Genomic DNA, 18,754 nt, shown 5'->3' on the forward strand with positions numbered 1-18,754 from the left:
GTCTTGTCAAACCTTTCTTTCTCCTTGCAAATATTGGTCATTGACATTGTTTAAAACCCAATTGCACTGACTTCTACATACATTTTTACATGTACAGTAACTCTCATGATTCCTTATCTTCACCATGGAATGTAGTAGATTCTGTCTAGATTTCATGAATGAAATACCAAAATTATGTACGGTGATAATTTGCAATATTTTCATTGATGGAGACTTGAAGAAGAAAGATTGAATTAATCATTCTTTCACATCCAAAAGTTTATCTGCCTAAGTGGCATGCACATATATCCAAGAATATTTAATGTTGGGTGTAACTGAAGATTATTAATTACAAAGTTGTGCATAATTCTAATCATGTTTTTTCCTCCAGTAGATGGTACCCAGGCCACTGGTTCAAGTACTTCCTCCAGCACCACACGCCCATCAGTGACTGGGTCCTTGGAGCCAGAGGCCAAACGGCCACGCCCAAGTTAAATCGTCATTTAATATATCCCTGTAAAATATGAACAGAAATATTTTATTCCCAAAATCTTGATGGTATATTAATAAGCAAAAATAGTTCTTTGTAGTTAATCAGAAACAAATGTTTCAGATCAGTAGCCTGTAAGAGCTCTACATGTAAATTAATCTTGAAATATGGGAAAATGTACCATTGTAATTTATATTTCATATAATACATGTTGTTGATTAGTCCTATTAATTTAATTAAAATAGAAGTTGCCTGGCATATTTGTAGATAATACTTATGCCTTTGCAGTGATTATCACTTAGTATGATCCATGTCAGTCTTTTTGTAACAGTTGACTTGAATTCTTCAGAAAAGAAGAGTTCTCTTTAACTAAACATGACAGGAGCTATCTTTAAATTGTCCAAGTTATTTAGGCATAGAAACATAGCCTTCTTTTCTCCTTTTGATTTGATTTTTAAAATGTAGTTCTACTGCACATTTGAAAATTTATAACAGTGAAAGAAAAGAAACAGTTTAGACAGTTAAAATATTCTCAAGAAAAACAGCGATTAATTTCCTGAAAACAATGTTTATGCAAGGCATTGTTTACTACATTTATCTTAGAACAAGTTTCGAGATAGTTCAACGATTCAGAATACTATTTTTGCCAGTCAAGTAGTGCATGCTGAATTGACACAAAGTTACTGCTACTATTCAGCATTTTTATTGATAGTCTTTCGCTGTTGAGAATTAAATTCTATTAAGAGTTAAAGTTAAAAAAAGAAAGCATTCATAAAGACATTAATGTTACATGTACATCATTAAATGGATATATTGGGATATCTTTTGGACAATACATTTGTTACAGTGTAAATTTTTGTCGGACTTTTGATTTAGTAAAGCCTAGTATGAGCCTTGAGGGGTGTTGGCCCAGTGGCTTGTGTGCTGGGCACAAGACTTAAAGGTGTGGGTTCAAACTCTGGCTGGGTCTTTCTGTTGAGTTTAAGAGCATTATCCTTAACTCTGACATCGCTTCTCTCTCTACCGCGAGTGAAAATGGGTAATGGTAACGGTAACTGCTGGGGAAACTTTTGAATTTCCGCGAGAGGGAGGGTAGTAGCTAGTGCTCTGTACTCTACATCGTGTTGTGTTATTCGGTTAGGTACTTTACTCTGATATTGTTTCCCCCCCCCCTCCCCCTCTTCAAAAAGTATTAGCGTTACAGTCAGTGGTATCTCTATAATGGACCAGAATAATTTCCAGGAGTGGGGGGATAGTTCCCTCAAGCATTTGAAACTGGTTTGGCTCAAGCCTGGTGGGCCTAATTATACGAAGTGTCACCTTAAATTTACTAGATTGGCTGCGAGATCGTGCATCTTCCCAGTAAATTGAAGTTTCCTCTTATCCTTTTTTCACTGAAATTCCAAGACGATAATAAGCTAGCATTATCGTGGAGGTCTCACGGCCCATTCATATTAGCAAAACATACTTGCTAAACCGGGTTTAACTGTATGAAAACCAGAAACAGAGGACTGGAAAACTGAATTTTCTGAAGGATTTAAGTAATCAACGGCTCGTATTTTCAATGCGCTCTATTTGGAGACGAAAAACATCGGTTTAAGCAGCTTCTGTGAAGACATAAAAAACATGTTAAACCGTGTTTAACAAAACACCTTTAAAACTTATTTAAGCTTTGATGTGAATGGGGACCAAGAAAGGCCTTGCGGTGTGTGAACGGAAAGCTTCGCGGAATTAGGCTTTCCTTGCGTTGCTAAGAGATCAGTTATCCTTCAGGTCTCTCCCCTGATGAGGAGATTAGAAGCATTCCAGAATGACTGAATGCTTTTTTTAAAAGTGTTTTATCGAGCCGTTTAAACGATTCTTTGTCCCTGAGGAGTCTCAGGCATACTCATGCAGACATTGGCCTTTTGGCTCGAAAGAATTGCATAATGCACAACGATGCCCTCGTGAGTGTTGAAAGCCAAACACAAACACATTCATTCCATAAAACAACCAAAAACTTTCGAAATATCTACTACTAAGGAAAGTGTTATGAATGAATTAGGACTGATCCTAGGTGAAATAACGACACGACGTTTCCACAACATATCGAGTCCCTGTGAATCTAAATCCGTACAGAAACAGTTGACTGTGAACAAGTTACTCAGGTACTTAAAGGAAAGTCATCTTCGAACCTAAGTTAAGATCTTTTGTGAGTATCAAAACTTTTCCCGTCTTCCTGCGGCTCTGGAAATTTTCGTGCACAATGCTTAACAACACTCCTGTTCTCAAAGACGCTCTTGGGTTAAACCACTAGAGAAACAAACGATCCGATCTGAAACTTACTCGTGTTTCTACATAATAACAATACAAGCTGTAGAGTGTTTTCATATAAGGGTAAATTTCATGTCAAGTATGTCATTTTGGTTTCATATTATTCAGGAGAATCATTGGCGAACCGAACATGCGACTCATTTAGGACTTAAAAATTTAAGGCCTGTTAGAGAATAAAAAAAAAGAGCTGTTCTGTTCAAATACCTGTTGAGTACACATTTTCTTGGTTAGTACAGGTCTGCGTACAAACGCTATGCCCTAACTGATGATTTTATATTATCTCACCACCAGCAAACTTGATCGTGTACCGAGTATGTGAGGAGAAATAAGTACTTAGACATTTAACTCTTCCTGGTTATCCTTCAGTCCCAAGCCCAAGCCCGGATAAAGAAGGAAGACTGCAGCCTGGAAGCTACTGACCTCAAACTTGAAGGGTAAGTGTTGTTACAATACCTTTTAGTTAGTACGAGTGCTATGATTGGTCAATTTCGTGAGCTGTATTCAAAGTAAGGCTCGCTAAATTTAAAAATTCGTTTGAATTGAAATCTTTCCTCCTCTATTTGAGCCTAATTCGTTTTCTTCCGCTCGGATTTATGGCCCACGTGCTTCGCGAAAGGATCATAAATCCGAGCGGGAAAAACTCGGTCCGTAACTTAGCATAAAAACCTCGCGCTCGGACAGAAAGAAATATAAAATGTAACCTGAGATTTTAATCAGGCATTATCTATTATTATTATTATTATTTTTTTAAATCATTATTTCTATCATTATCATGATTGTTATTGTCATCATTATTGTTATTGATATCATTATATTTTTATCATCGATACTGCCATTATCATTATCATTATTAAAAAATTTATTTAATTTTTTTATCGGAAAGTGTCCCCTAACTTTCTCGTTTCCCTATTTTGCTCTCCCACAGAAACAGGAACATCTTCGTAGGTAAGCAAGAATCAATTATTATTTAAGTCTTCATCGATAAAAAGGTAACATCGTCATTGCTACAACGCCATGAGATGTACTGAGTTGAAATTCAGTAATTTATCATGATATCCTTTGTAATGGAAATAACTTTTCTTTAAGATGAATTTTGGAATAAATGGAAAAAAAATTAAAAACACCTTTCTTTTTTTAACGTGTTAACATGCGTCTCGAATGAGGAAATTGAAAAACTGTTTATTTTGGTTCATCATCTTAGTTGCTAGGTGATTGGCTGTACATAGATATAGCTTACAGATAAAATACTTACTTTATAAAGAGAAAGTGTTTTCCTTGTCCGATGAAATATTTTTGTACGTCGACGTCATCGAAATATTAATTATCTTTTTCACTTCGTATCATTTTAAATCTTGATGGCAATTGAAGGTGCAAGGCTAATGATCAAATCATTGCCTTTTACGGTTCGTGCATGTCGTTTTTCAGTTTATTTTATTTGTCCTATGATTTTTTATTAAAAAAATAACCAGTCCTTCAAATGCAATCTTGATTATCTGCACACCTTAAAATTTTTCTTGAAGTTGTTTGCTAATGTCCGACATAAGTCAGACATCATAAGAGAAATGCAAATTCACTAAGTGACGTCACCTGTAAAATGCAGCTGTAGTGAGGCTAAGACTGGCAGGTGTGTAAGCAATGAGAAAGAGCTGACAATCAGAAAAATGAGCTTCATTTTAGGATTATTCTTTGTTATTCTCATCTCTAAACTCCTGATACAAAATTAATCAATCTAAGAACTCAAATGCCCTAAGCTGGCAGACTGACATTACATACTGTAAAGAGAACTTCGTAGTCGGTTTTGCTACAGTCTCTTTGTTCCCGGCGGTAAATCAGGTGTGGGAGATGAGCGGGAAGTGACTCCCCTCCACCTATCATAACTGTAACTTATACCATAGCTCTCTCTTGAACCAGCTCACGCCTTCTCCAATAGACCATTAATGAATTTGCTATATTTCGCGTAATATGACTTTCTAAGTTATCTTTATCGTGACCTGTGAAACAAAAACCCCCATAGTTTACTTCTTAACGAAGGCCTTTTCTTCGGTCCCAAAGATGCCTCATTGATCGTTTATACACGGGAATTTTCAGAAAAACAATTACAGGATTCATTACTGCTACTAAGAAAAAAACTATAAATGACATGTGTTCTAAAAGATCATAGCATGATGTTGAGGAAAACTCTAATTTACTATAACCTAAAATTTTTACCACGCAGTAAAATACCATGGGTAGAACTGTCAAAATTGTTCCTTTTGTTGCTGCTTTCAAATACTGCCGAAGTTGTAAATTTCGTTTTGACCTGTTTGGGTTTATAACTCGTATCTGTGAATCATGTGTGATGTCTTGGGCAACCCGGGTTCGACGCCTTAGCAAGCAAAAGCTGATTGCCAACATAACTGTCATTACCGTGCAAGGTAACAGTATGAATACGGGAAGAGTTATATCGTAAAATATATCTTCGGAGACTCCTGTGAACAAAATACAGGAGAAGAAAAAGCAAGTTGCAGTTACTGAGGAGCAGATTTGTTTCGCTCTTTCGATCGTAGCGTTTTTACGATTCAGGAAAGGATACACAAATGCTGTGTAACGCTCAAGGAACAGAACCAGAAGCAACACAGATGCATTTGTGACAACAAAATGAACCATAACATCTTGGAACAGTTCAGCTACTCCATTCACTATCTCCTGACTCTGCAGAATGCTATTGGTTCCAAGAATTGGAAGGACAAAAAGACTTGCGATAAGATGGTTTAACCCAATTGAAACGTTGAGTACGTTTGTGGGTTTGTTAAAAAGTTTGAGTGGATCTCTTCTTGCGATGTAAAGCATGAACCCATTTCCAATCGACGCTGTTAGAGATGCAAGGAAGTATACAATTCCAAATATTAAATGCAGGTTAGCTTCTTTGATAAAGCAAACCTTTGTTTCCATCACAGAGAACGTAAAAGAGATTTCACAGCTTTATCTTGCCGTTGTAAACGACGCACCGGGCACTATCGTTAATGCGTATCAGACTGGTACTATGTTTCATTCCATTAATTATTGTTATGAACTCTTTCCATAAATGAAGCTCATCGTGGGCTCTAAGACGTAATCATTTTAATGAGCTAAAGATCTCTAGGTTGTTTCTATTGGCCGTCGGGCGACACTTATCGATTAGACAGCTAAAGTTAATTTCCTGTTTTCCATATGTTTGCCAAGGTGCACTTAGAATCGTGGCTTATAACTCGACATTGCGCTGAATTTAATAACAAGAAGGAAGTCATTTGATATAATTCACTGGCTATCGTTCACAAAGTATGACAATGTTTGTTTTAGAAAAAACCTTTTAAGCGAAAAGGAATCGCTACTCTGGTCTTTTAAGAGTTAAACTTCAGAATCCCCCGTCAAAATCGTATATTTGCTGTAAGTTAAATGAATCTAAGTCGCATGATCTTTGCCATCAATATTATAATCTCATGTTTGCGTAAATCACCCATCAAACATATTTTATTCACTGCTTGTATGAACCGCCTCTACATGTACATTATCTGGAAAATGAAAGGATTCTGTTTCGTCTGCAACACGCAATTCTGATCGTATTTTTGAAGTAACCGATCGCTTTTCCATTTTTTAGCCGATCTCAGAGATCACCCTTAAATTGCTCGACGTAATTTTGAATTTCCTTTAAAAAAAAGTGACGTTCTCGTTTTTTCTAGATGGCCGCTATGTGTCGGCCATCTTGAATTTTAAGCGCTGGAAAATCTCAGGAATCATACCGTGTTTCTGAAACAAATAGGTGCGATCAATATAGTGATTGTCATTCCAACTGTAACTTACAGTCAGGTAATTTAGGTGAAGACGATGGTGAGCGAGGGGTTATTTTTTGTTAAAAAAAGCCACCAATTCTCAGGAATAGCCAATAAAGTTGTGCATGGTATTAGTTGGAAGAATTAAATTTCAAATTTTTGGAGTGAAATGGTTACCTTACATGTTTCTGAAACGCGAATTTTCTATACTACAGGTGCTTTCCTCGACTTCATTTTATCATTTTCAAGTGGCTGAGATCATAAAATACTCTCAGGAGCAGTAACACGAAACATAATCATTTTAAAAATAGCCTGTAGAAGAGTATTCCTTTATGAGTTTTTTTGTAATCGGCCAATAGATCAACCTTCATAGGTTGTTTAAAGCTTGGTTAAGATAACCCAGGATTAGTGTGAAATCTGATTTGAGATCTGAAAGTTTTAAAAGAAAGTCAGCTCAATTCTCTTTGTCTACAAATTGATGATGGAATACCCTTATAAAAGAATAAAGAAAATTATCCGAGAAAGGCTTTTGAACAAAAGGATAAAGAAGTCGGATTAGAGTTTAACCCTGGGTTAGCGCTAATCTGGGCCCTTAGCGCAGGTATTTTAACTCATTCTTTGATATAACTTTTATTAAAACTTGTTAGACCTTACAATATAAATAATTTTTGTGCTGATGCATCACCTCAATTTCACATCGTAAGCAAAAGCAATCTATTCGATGATAAATGATCTGTTTATCAGGATGTGAGGACATCTAGGACATATTATCAGCAGGGAGAAAATATCATACGAAAAAAAAAAAAAAAAATGACAAGTTTCCCCGCGTCAGGGATTGAACCCTAACCACGGACCGCAACATGGTGCGGTCAGATGCTCTACCCACTGAGCTGCGGGGAACTTGTCTGTATATTGGACTAAATTTTAAAGTTATTAGGTGTCCTACGCAGTGCAAAGATCAAGCCTAGAAACAAATGCGCTATTTCATAGGACGAAAGAATTTCCTTTGCAATGGTTTGAAATTAACTCAATAAGGAAGATAAAGACTTTCCACTTGGATTTGCTGTTTCTATTGAGGATTCCCTTCGCTCTTTTATTACATAGGTAATTTTTGTACTGATGCATCACTTAAATTTGCGATCTTGAGCAAAAGCACGTAATCTATTCGATGATATGCGTATCAAAATATAAGACTTAAAGAGGTTAGTTATTAGCAGGGAGAAAAATATGATGAGAAAAACAAGAAACAAACGAAACAAAAATTAAAAAAAAAAATGACAAGATTCCCCGCGTCAGGGATTGAACCCTAACCACGGACCGCAACATGGTGCGGTCAGATGCTCTACCCACTGAGCTGCGGGGAACTTGTCAATATTGACAGCTGAATTTTAAAATCATGTTTTAGGTTTCGTACACACTGCAAAGAAAGATCAAGCCTAGAAACGTATGCGCTACTTCATCGCTCTTAAAGAATCTCTTCTGCAATGGTTTGCAGTTGACTCAATTAGAAAGGAAATACCTCTATCCACTTACATTTGCTGTTTCTATCGAGGATTCCCTTTATTCTTTTATTACGTAAGTAATTTTTGTTCTGATGAATCACCTCAGTTTGTCATCTTAAGAAAAAGTAAGGTATAAACTCGATGATATTTGATATGTGTATCAACATATTTGTTACATTGAAGACCTGTTATCATCAAGGAGAAAAACTATGATGAAAGGAAAAAAAAATACAAAAAAAGAAAAAAAACGACAAGTTTCCCCGCGTCAGGGTTTGAACCCTAACCACGGACCGTAACATGGTGCAGTCAGATGCTCTACCCACTGAGCTGCGGGGAACTTGTCACTATGTCACTAATTATCTCAGTTTGACGTCTTGAGCAAAAGCAAGATTTAAATTCAATGATATTTGGTATGTGCATCACCATATAAAGACATCAAAGAATTGTTGTTAGCTGGGAGAAAAACTACGATGAGAAAAACGATGAAAAAAAAATAAAAAACGACAAGATTCCCCGCGTCAGGGTTTGAACCCTAACCACGGACCGCAACATGGTGCGGTCAGATGCTCTACCCACTGAGCTGCGGGGAACTTGTCACCATCAATGTTGGAATTTTAAAGTCATGTATTGGTTGCCTTTGCACTGCAAAGATCAAGCCTAGAAACGTGTGTGGTATTCCATAGGACTAAAAGAATTTCCTATTGCAATTGACTGAACTAATAAGAAGAAACTCAGTCGACTTAGATTTGCTGTTTCTATTTAGAAGTACGTGTCTACTTTTATTTTCCAACAATTTATGTACTAATGCATTGCCTCAATTTTACGTCTTGAGCGAAAGCAAGTAATAAATTCGATGATAAATAATATGTGCATCAACATACAAAGAAATCAAGGGCCTGTTATCATCAATGAGTAAAATATGATGACAGAAACAAGGCAAAAAAACCAGCAAGTTTTCCCGCTTCAAGGTTTAAACCCAAAACGGACTGCAACATGATTCGGTCAGATGCTCTACCCACTGAGCTGCAGGGAACTTTTCTCCATGTAAAACTACAAATATCAAGCCTAGAAACATATGCGCTTTTCCATAGGACAAAAATAATCTCCTTTTGTTATAGATTTGCAATTGACTCAATAAGTAAGAAAAACCTCTTTCCACTTAGATTTGCTGTTTCTATCAACGATTTCCTATGTATCACCTCAGTTTGGAGTCTTGAGAAAAACTAAGATATAAATTTGATGATATTTGTGTATCACCATTTAAAGACATCAAAGAATTGTTGTTAGCAGCAAGAAAAACTATGATGAAAGACAGAAGAAAAAAAAAACAAAAACAAAAATGACAAGTTTCCCCGCGTCAGGGATTGAACCCTGACCACGGACCGCAACATGGTGCGGTCAGATGCTCTACCCACTGAGCTGCGGGGAACTTGTCGACATTTAAGCGGGAATTTTAAAGTCATGTATTGGTTGCCTTTGCACTGCAAAGATCAAACCTAGTAATGTATATGGTATTCCATAGGACGAAAAGAATATCCTATTGCAATTGACTGAACTAATAAGAAGAAACTCAGTCGACTTAGATTTGCTGTTTCTATTTTGGAGTATACTTGTCTACTTTTATTTCCTAACAATTTATGTACTAATGCATTACCTCAATTTTACGTCTTGAGCAAAAGCAAGTAATCAATTTGATGATAAATAATATGTGCATCAACATAAAAAGACAACAAAGGCCTGTTATCATCAAGAAGAAAATAATGATGACAAAAACGAGGCAAAAACAAAGACGACAAGTTTCCTTGCACCAAGGTTTAATCCCTAACCACGGACCGCAAGACGTTGCACTCAGATGCGCTACCCACTGAGCTGCGGGGAACTTTTCTGCATGTAAAACTGCAAATATCTAGCCTAGAAACATATACGCTAATCCATAGGATCATATGATGAGAGTAATAGGGAAAAAAAACAAAAATGACAAGATTCCCCGCGTCAGGGTTTGAACCCTAACCACGGACCGTAACATGGTGCGGTCGGATACTCTACCCACTGAGCTGCGGGGAACTTGTCAACATTGATGCTGAATTTTTAAGTCCTGTTTTACGTTTCGTACGCACTGCAAAGATCAAGGCTAGAAGCATATGCACTGCTGCATCGCTCTAAATGAAGCTCCTCTGCAATAGTTTGGAATTGACTCAGTAGGATTAAAGCTCTGTCCACTTAGATTTGCTGTTTCTATTGAGGATTTCCTCTCCTCTTTTATTACAAAGGTATTTTTTGTTCTGATGCATCACCTCACTTTGACATCTTGAGCAAAGGCAAGAGAAAAACTCGATGATAAATGACATGTGTCAACATATAAAGACGCAGAGACTTGTTATCAGGAGAAAAATTATGATAAGGAAAATAAGGAAAAAATTACCAAAAACCGCAACATGGTGAGGTCAGATGCTTTACCCACTGAGCTGCGGAGAACTTGTCTGCATGTAGAAATGAATTTTAAAGTTATGTTTTTTGGTGTCCTAAGCAAAGATCAAGCCTAGAACCATGTGTTATTCCATAGGACGAAAATAATCTTCTTTGAAACTTTTACTTTCAGTCGCAGAAAAAGTTTACCGTACAAAAACTTTCTAGTGACCAGAGAGGAAAGATATTAATCGTTTGCCGTAAAAGCCAACACCCTATTGAGACCTTTTTGTTAAGGTTACTTCCCTCCTTTAGAGGCCGAAAAAAATCGATTTTGTTTTATTTGACTAAACTGAATTCAAACATTCCATAAATTCCATAAAGAAATTTTCTGAAATCTTGAAAAGCAACCGATTTATTTCGAAAAACGTATTTTCAAATAAAAGTTAATAAATCATGAAGATGTCATAATCTTGAACCTGGGCGAATCCCTAGGAGAAATTTTTGCAGCAACCGCTCATGTTGAGGCTCGATATTCATGTATTTTGTTTACATCGCGTAATTCACAAAATTCACACGTGGAAGCTCTTCGCTTATGGAAAAATCTTTGCTCATGGAAAAATCAAAAGCGGTAGAGAGTACTTGGTAAAATAAAAAAAAAGGAAAAAAAAAAAAAAAACAGGTCCGAAGAAGAAAGAAAGAGGACCATTCTGTCAAGAAGAGAAAAAATTCATTTGTGAAAGCGACTGGTACCGGCGGAGCTCCAAGCTGGCGTTCAGATTCCATCAAAGATGTCGCCATCAAACCAAAATTTGTCATACATAATGTTAAATACGAGGTTTCCTTTTCTTTATGTAAGGCTTGATACAAAAACATTAACAATCGCCTCGAATCGTAATTTTGAAAGCTGAGCGTCGATTCGTTGTCCTGGTCCTTAGTCCATTTTCCGGTTTTTCCATTTTTTCCGAAGGTTTTTCCTTTACCTATGACAACTTTGCTCATCCTCAGCGCTCCATTGAGCGATCCAGATAAAAAAACGTGTCTGTAATGGGCTACTTTTCGCGGGAAATCTTCATCCATCGTCATTGACACTAGGAGGTCCCGTCGTCCCGTTGGTTTGCGGCTTCAGGAGGCGATATAATCTCCCGGCTTCGGCACCAGTTGTTTGCGAACCTTTACAACTCGCATTTGATTTTGGGAGGAATACAACCACTTTGAGAAAATTTATAGGGTATACAGATCTGTCCGATTTTTGTCAAATTCCGCTAAAACATTTCAGGAATAATGACAAACGAAAGTGTGTTGGGAAATTTTGATCTTTGAAATATTTGTCCCGTGGCGTCCATTTGCACGACACGCCTCGGATATTTTGAGCTCCTCCAACTTCAGATGCTGATATCTAGACAACCAATCAGAATATCGAAAAAGCCCGACACACTTTGGTTAATTGATGGCCTTGTGAAGAAGACTGCAGCCATTTTGCTCGTGCTGCGGCATTTAATACCCGATAAATTCAATAGAAGAAGTCGTTTCATGCCTTACCGGCTCCTGACACTTCCTTAAAAGAAAAGTCGCTTTAATTATATGTTTATCGTAAAGTGCAGTTATTAAGCTTTCTTCTGATGTATGTGCAAGGATTTTAGTGAAACTAGCACGCTACAAATTTTTTTCCGAAGGACACCCACGAAGGTGGGAAGTAACCATAAGGTTCTGAATTATATTCAGTTCAATCACGTAGCGCCGTCGTAGTTCTTTGCTTTTCATTTCTTTGTAGTGAGAAATTTTCTAGAAGCTAAACTTGAATTTCTATTCTTCTAGGCACTTGGCGTTCAATCGATATCTGTACTCTGTTAAGTGATTGCTTTGAATGCAGCCGGTGGTGTATTAGTTTTATGATAATTCTGCTAACAGACGGAAAGACTGAAAAGGTTTCCTCTCTAAATACCATTGTCTACCGGTGGCACACTGAGTAGAAGTGTTAAGGCTTTCTTTACGAGATCATAATTAGATAGGGGACCTCTGTCTTGTGTCAGCCCATACACGCTAGACAATCATCAGATATATTTCCTAGCGAAAAATATGAAAATCGTAGTCGTTCAGGTTTTATTCCCTGTAAATGCACGCTTCACCTAACCGAAACAATTCATCATAAATGGTCATTGAGGAAGCAGGTCCCTGTATTCATTTGGAAAGCGTATGAGATGTTTTGTTATAAGCAAGCAGGAGAATGAGATTGTTTTGATTTGAAATTAAACAATCAAACAAACAGATTCGGCAGATTTTTCCAACGAAATGCAATTTATTTGATGTCTTATTGCCCATTAACCTTTCAATCGAACACGTCTAATGGAAGAAACTGAACATTCCCTCAATTGGATCACTTTGATCAAGAAAGATGGCATTGCGTGAAGTCGTCATACGCTTTATAGCGGGAGGATTGCTTTAAACAGAATTAACTTCCTTGAAATAATCGTTTGTCGGGAAAACAAATATGAAAGAAAAAAGTATGAAACCCAAAGACAACAAGGATAGTTTAGGATGATAAAGATTAGCGTGGATTGCAAGCTACGAAGTTAAAAAAAAAAGTAGGCTTAATCTATAATGAAAAAAAACAAAGGAAACAAGCTCCTTTGAAGGATTTAGTTTCATGAGCAATGTGCTCGCCTCATGTTTTCAAGTTGCAATACTTTGAATCCACCGCAATCGGCCTTACTGAGCCACAAAATCAAGCTACGAGGTCTCACACTGTGAAACTATAGAACTAGACTATCGGTAACTCCTTGCACTTATTAAGTTATTTTAACTACATTTTTTTACAGCATTTTAGTACTCGCTAAGTTTGGAATTTCTTTTCTCCCCTTCTTAAGACGGTACTTGTTTTATTTGAATATCACATTACTCGTGTATGTCAAGCACAAAGGTTTTGAAGCTTCCTGGTACTTTCTCTACAAAGCGGCTCATGTATTTGATGAAGAGTAGAGATACCTATAATGACTATTTTAGCAGTCTGCATTCCTAACACAACGACGATTTTTTAACCTCCACACATACCTCACTGAAAATCAGTCACTGTATGTACCTCAACAGTAAATATCTGTTTTGAAAACGGTTAATTTTCTTCATCTCTTGTTCCAATGTTGCGCAAAGCTAAGAAATAGAATAAAGAAAAAATTCCAAAACGATTTGGGTGTCATTTTTCTACTCTACCTGTTCGGACCTTATAAATAATTGAGTTAAGTAAATGTCTACCAAAGCTCACTTGAAGATTCTGTTTAATCCTTTATATAATGAACCTTAAATCCTTTGGATAGAGATTCAAATTGAAGGATTGTAATGTTGGCAAACATTCTTACCACCCAGAAGAGAAATAGTAAATAGAGACACGAACATAGAATCATTTCCTATATTCAGTCCGGCAAGCTGATGAAATAAAGAGCATTTGATCACTACGCGGTTTTGGAACAATTTCCTTGCTTAGTGCTTTTTTGACATAATTTGACAAGCACGTGCAAATAAGGCAGCAACGGTTTACCTCTACAAGTACGGCTTTTCAAGATTTTACCGACCAAAGAAGGATTATTGCTTTTAATACAGTTCTTTCGATGTAAATGAAATACTTATTACGGTGAGTTCTTATTCACGGACGTCTAAGCCGAAAATTTCAGTACCATCCTCCTTGAGCTATTTTGAGGGTCTCAATGGGGTTGACCGTTAGTCGTAAAATGGCAGAAAAATTTAGCCGTTAAGCGTACGAATTGACAAATTTTGACTGGTACGCGTAAGAAAAGTTAATCTTGTAAAATTTTCTTTAAACTAGGACGGAAAGAAATTGAGTAACCGTTAGCCGTCGAGCCATCATCCCATTTAGACTCTCTATTAATACATTCGATAATCTCGACATTACAATTTCCATTCTTTATTTCCCAACCAACAATTGTTATCCTTCTAAAAGTTGTTTTAATGAGGCACGAGTGGAAAAATCTGAGTTTCCTTTTAGGATTCCGTCGAACCACAAGTAGTCCAGCCGCTTTATCATTTCTTTATTACTGACTAACGAAAGGCTAACGCTCGAAACGTCAGCTTTAGTAACTTTATACGATGGCTTAGCAGTATGTTATCTTGTTACACATGGACATGGTATATTTCTAAGCTCACCATGGAGTTCCCTGCAGCTCACGGGTACAGAGCAACGGATTATGAAATCCAATTGCTCTCGTTTGAATCCTCGTGCATGAGAGACTAAGATTCTTCCTGTGTCCCGAGTTCATTCCTTTAGAGTCTTAATTTCCTTTAATCTCATTGTTTGAGAACGAAAGTGTAATTCAAGTTTCTGCTATTCAGTATTAGCCGTTTCTTTTTAATATCTGTGGGTGTGCACGATATGGCGTTGTTGCTTCACGCGGGTGTTGTTCAAAGAGGACTCTAAGCTTGCGACGTCGATAACTAAAAGGAATAATGGTACTGGTTACGGTGGCACACCGCTAACTTATACTGCCAAGGAAAATGAAGAACAGTTCGAGCTTTTAAAGGAAGGTCAATGTATTTACAAGTGAAAAGAGGAAGCAAAACCGGGCGTCGGAGGGAGAGTGTAAATGCATCTTCAACAAATTTACTGGAATGTCTTTCTTCAACCCAGTTCCGATTTATCAAACATTTTGTCTTTCTCTGCTCATGATGCCCATGGTGTTTGGTGCAGTTCATGTTCGGAGGTACTCCACCCTCACTTTCTCTTTAGAAGATTGATGGTGTGGTGAGTGCCTACTTTCAACATAAAGAGTTCTTCTGATAGGAGAAAGTAAAGTGACAATTTCTTGTGTTGACCATGCAGTATCTAAAAATACGCGCCAACTTAGTGTTAAGACCAGTGTTTCTTATCCACATAGAACAATTGGCGCTCGTGGCTGTGTGTTGGGAGCTGTATCAGATTTACAAATACTAAAAAGTTCCATGAAAAGAAAAGAAAAGAAAAGAAAATAAAACAGAAAACAACGACTAAGCTGGGTAATCGATCCTCTCTCGATGTAATCAGGCCGCGTTTACGATGTGTCAATTGGTAATGCTCAGAGAGTTGTTATGAAATTTTTTAGAACTACGTAAGCAATGAAAATAGGAACACCACTCAAAATTTGGACAAATTTGTTCTCTCAAGGCAGAAACAGACGAGACAGATGGTCTATGCGAGGTGGTTCTTCGAACAATTGTTCTGGACTATTCACTACGTGGCAAACACTTTCCAAAGTACAAAAAACTGGATCCAGCGTTAAGACCAGCAGATAATAACAGAGAAAACAAGCACGTTGTGTATTGTTTCAACTATCCAACACAAAGTAATGTGACTGGAAAGTCTGTTCTTTTGTTTATTACTGGTAAATCGTCTTAATAGAAAAACTCATGGTATAGAGGCGATAGAAGCGACCGTGATTTAAGTGATTTACCATCCTTTGTTCCCAACCAATGTTATCCTTCAAAAATTTTTTTTAATGAGGTACGAGTGAGGACCAAAGGAAAAATCATATGAGTTACCCGTTGGGATTCCAGCGACCTGCAACTAGTCCAGCCGCCTTAACATTTCTTTATTACCGACTGACGAAGGGCTAACGCTCGAAACGTCAGCTTTAGTAACTCTGTACAATGGTCAATTCGCATTATCAACTCAGTTGATAAAAGCAGTGTCTCATAATACCCTCCACCAACGAAACACCACAGTTTCTTTAGAAACTTACCCCCTTTCTCATTATCTGCAGTTTTGGCGTTAAGAAATACGCTTTTTTCATTCTTTGTTTGGTTTTATTTGTTTTCGCTCAGTCGGTATGTAGTAATAATTACAGAGGAGATTAACTCCATTGTTACTGGAGCATATTTATCTTTTCCTTTGCGAAATTCTGACAACGGTCGGTATTGTCAGTCTAGAGGAAGGATGAGTGCCCCCCTACTCGGGTGAGATTCAGAAGAAGCCGCGTGTGGTAACATCGCCAACAAAGTTTATCATTGCCAAACTGTTGCCCGTCATTGCGATTGTAACAAATATATTAAACGTCCTTATCCAGTTTACCTTTAGGAGTCAAGATGTTCTAACTTAAGAGTTTGGCAGGTTTAGTAAAGGAAAACGCGATTCTTGTGTAACTGTTATGTTATATAACGCTAAGTTTTTACCGGTTGAAAACTTACAATTATTTGTTTTGCAAGGAATGTGAAAAGTCGTTTAATAATTTAACAATTAATGTCTTTTTCATAGAAGATGTCCGGTTGTTGGAGATAATTTCATAGAGTTGATTTTTAAAATTTTTTTCTCAGTTCTTTGTTGATATTTTATACTCTTGTTTACTCTTATGCCTCAGCCTTTTTAAAATAATATTAAGCAGTTTAACATGCTTTACAAATTTGTTTCCCAATTGAGAAAAATATCTTAAATTCCACTGTAAATTATTGAAGATCTTGACAGCTTTGAGTGGTTTTCTGCCACGAGATGGGAGATTTAGTTGCTGGAAAAAATTTCCTGGGACAAAAACTTCAATTGTGAGGTTTGATAAAAATTATGAAAAGAAAATTCTGGTTTTCCCAGACACTCATTACAACATGTCCTTTGCAGAAGACAGAACTGAAGCATATCTTGAGAATCCCAAGTACTCACTCATTTACACGATTTTTTTTTCAAAAAGTGGATATTTTTTACTTTGAAAGAAGGAGCGATTCTTGTAGGGCTGTCATTCGTTCTGAGGAAGAGTTAACGGAAGGCTAACGCTCGAAACTTCAGCTCTAGAAACTTTTTACAGCGGCCAAATTGTCTTCAGTAATACCCCCCACAAGGTGTTGCTGTAGCACTTTACGAAGACAATAAGTAGAAACACGTCCCTTAGTAACATATGGAAAATGACCCGCACGAGGCCACTGTTATAAACAACTTTTCATACTCTCATCTTGAAACTAGAAGGCTGAGGGATCCTTTTCTGTTGCTTCTTTGCCCTCCGGTGAAACCATATTCATTGTTGTCGCATGCCAGTTCTGGGAAACATTTGTGTAGCAACAGTAACTCCGTTCCATTAATGTTAACTTTATCGGCCAAAGTACAAACCTTCCAGGTTGGTTTTGTTGTGTTGTGTTCTGGCAAGAGACAAAGAAAGATCCGAAGTGAGAGCTACAAATGATTGCCTGTGGATAACCAATATACAGACGGAAATTACCTTGGTTATTAACCAACGTGACCGGAATGCGAAAACAGGAAACCCATAACACCTCGAGTCTTAATTCACTAGTATTAAAGACGCTAGGTAATAATTATACCACCTGAAAAAGAAGCACACTTAAAACCTGGAAGGAAAATTAAATTCCTTGGAAAACATCTGATAATAGCAACGTGCGTGGGGCTATTGTTTTCTTTATTCTGTCCTAATTGTTGAATGCAGTACTGCCTGTCCCGTAAAAAGTTTTATAAATTAAACTGCACAAAAAACATGCATTTGTGCTTCACGGTGATATTCAAGAATTGATATTGCGTTTAATTTACTGGATAAAAACAATGCGTTGAAGAATATTTGTTTATATAATAAACAGACAACTCAACGAGAATTATAAAGTAATTTGTTTACCGCAGCCATTTGTTTAGATCATGAAGCTCGGTGAGTGAGGTTATCTTCGCATCGTTTCACCAGTAATTCTGATGACCGTAGAGAGTAACGAAGAGAAAATGCATTTGTGACCAAGTTGTTAAGTTTGATTAGAGATAATACTGTTTGGTAAACAACCAATGATTCTCTTGCAAACTAATATGAAATATTTATCACAAGTTTCTGGAACTTTACCCTGGCACGCGTCTGTGGTCAGTTAGTACTGGTGGTAGAAATACTCACCTTCATTAAAAAAATTTAAAGTCTAGTATTGCTATCAGTTTGAATTAAATCAAGTAACTCTCCGTTGAGGCTCTTGTATGTGCTTTTCTGCTAAAACAAGTTTTTTTCCCCGTGACTCGTTTTGCAAACACGTGCTCAGGAAGAAACAATCTACACATCACATCTAGAGGTGTGTTGATTGTCCAGAGCGAATTCAATTGAAACAATGAGCTACTCCGGTGGCCGTTTCAATTTATAAAAATCTCTTGGGGGGACTGCGCCAATACTGGCCGAGTAAGTGTTAAAGAGGCATTTTTTTTGCCCTGCGGCTGTTAAACAGTTAACTGATTCTAAAGAAACCAATACCCCCTATTATTAACACGAAGGCACGTGGCTTTTTAGAGAACAATTTAAAGTGAAATCAACGTCAAAAAGAGAGAGAGAGAAGTA

The 18,754-nt window shown here is 37.1% G+C and overlaps 2 protein-coding genes across 13 annotated transcripts in view; one reads left to right on the top strand and one right to left on the bottom strand.

Annotated features, from left to right (window-relative positions):
* Positions 1-1,322, top strand: part of LOC113682944 (DNA-binding protein RFX2) — a 32,469-nt gene extending 31,147 nt beyond the window's left edge. For 6 of the 12 annotated variants that reach the window (XM_089187074.1, XM_089187073.1, XM_027200134.2 and 3 more), the window contains one exon: positions 371-1,322. In XM_089187074.1, coding sequence (XP_089043200.1) covers positions 371-474 — 104 coding nt within the window. In that variant the 3' untranslated portion in view covers positions 475-1,322. The remainder of the gene's footprint in view (positions 1-370) is intronic. The other 6 variants (XM_089187077.1, XM_089187076.1, XM_089187075.1 and 3 more) reach the window with 1 other exon arrangement.
* Positions 1,323-3,984: 2,662 nt separating this feature from the next.
* Positions 3,985-6,221, bottom strand: LOC113682950 (uncharacterized). The gene has a single exon (XM_027200141.2). The coding sequence runs from the start codon at positions 5,711-5,713 to the stop codon at positions 4,805-4,807; it is 909 nt and encodes a 302-aa protein (XP_027055942.2). The 5' UTR covers positions 5,714-6,221; the 3' UTR covers positions 3,985-4,804.
* Positions 6,222-18,754: the final 12,533 nt, after the last annotated feature.

This window comes from Pocillopora damicornis, chromosome 11 (genome assembly GCF_964200805.1).
Source record: "Pocillopora damicornis chromosome 11, jaPocDami1.2, whole genome shotgun sequence".
Classification (NCBI taxonomy): Eukaryota; Metazoa; Cnidaria; class Anthozoa; order Scleractinia; family Pocilloporidae; genus Pocillopora; species Pocillopora damicornis.

Bases quoted from the DNA above. Each gene is read 5' to 3' on its own strand.
- LOC113682950 (XM_027200141.2), bottom strand. From the start codon at position 5,713: ATGGAAACAAAGGTTTGCTTTATCAAAGAAGCTAACCTGCATTTAATA.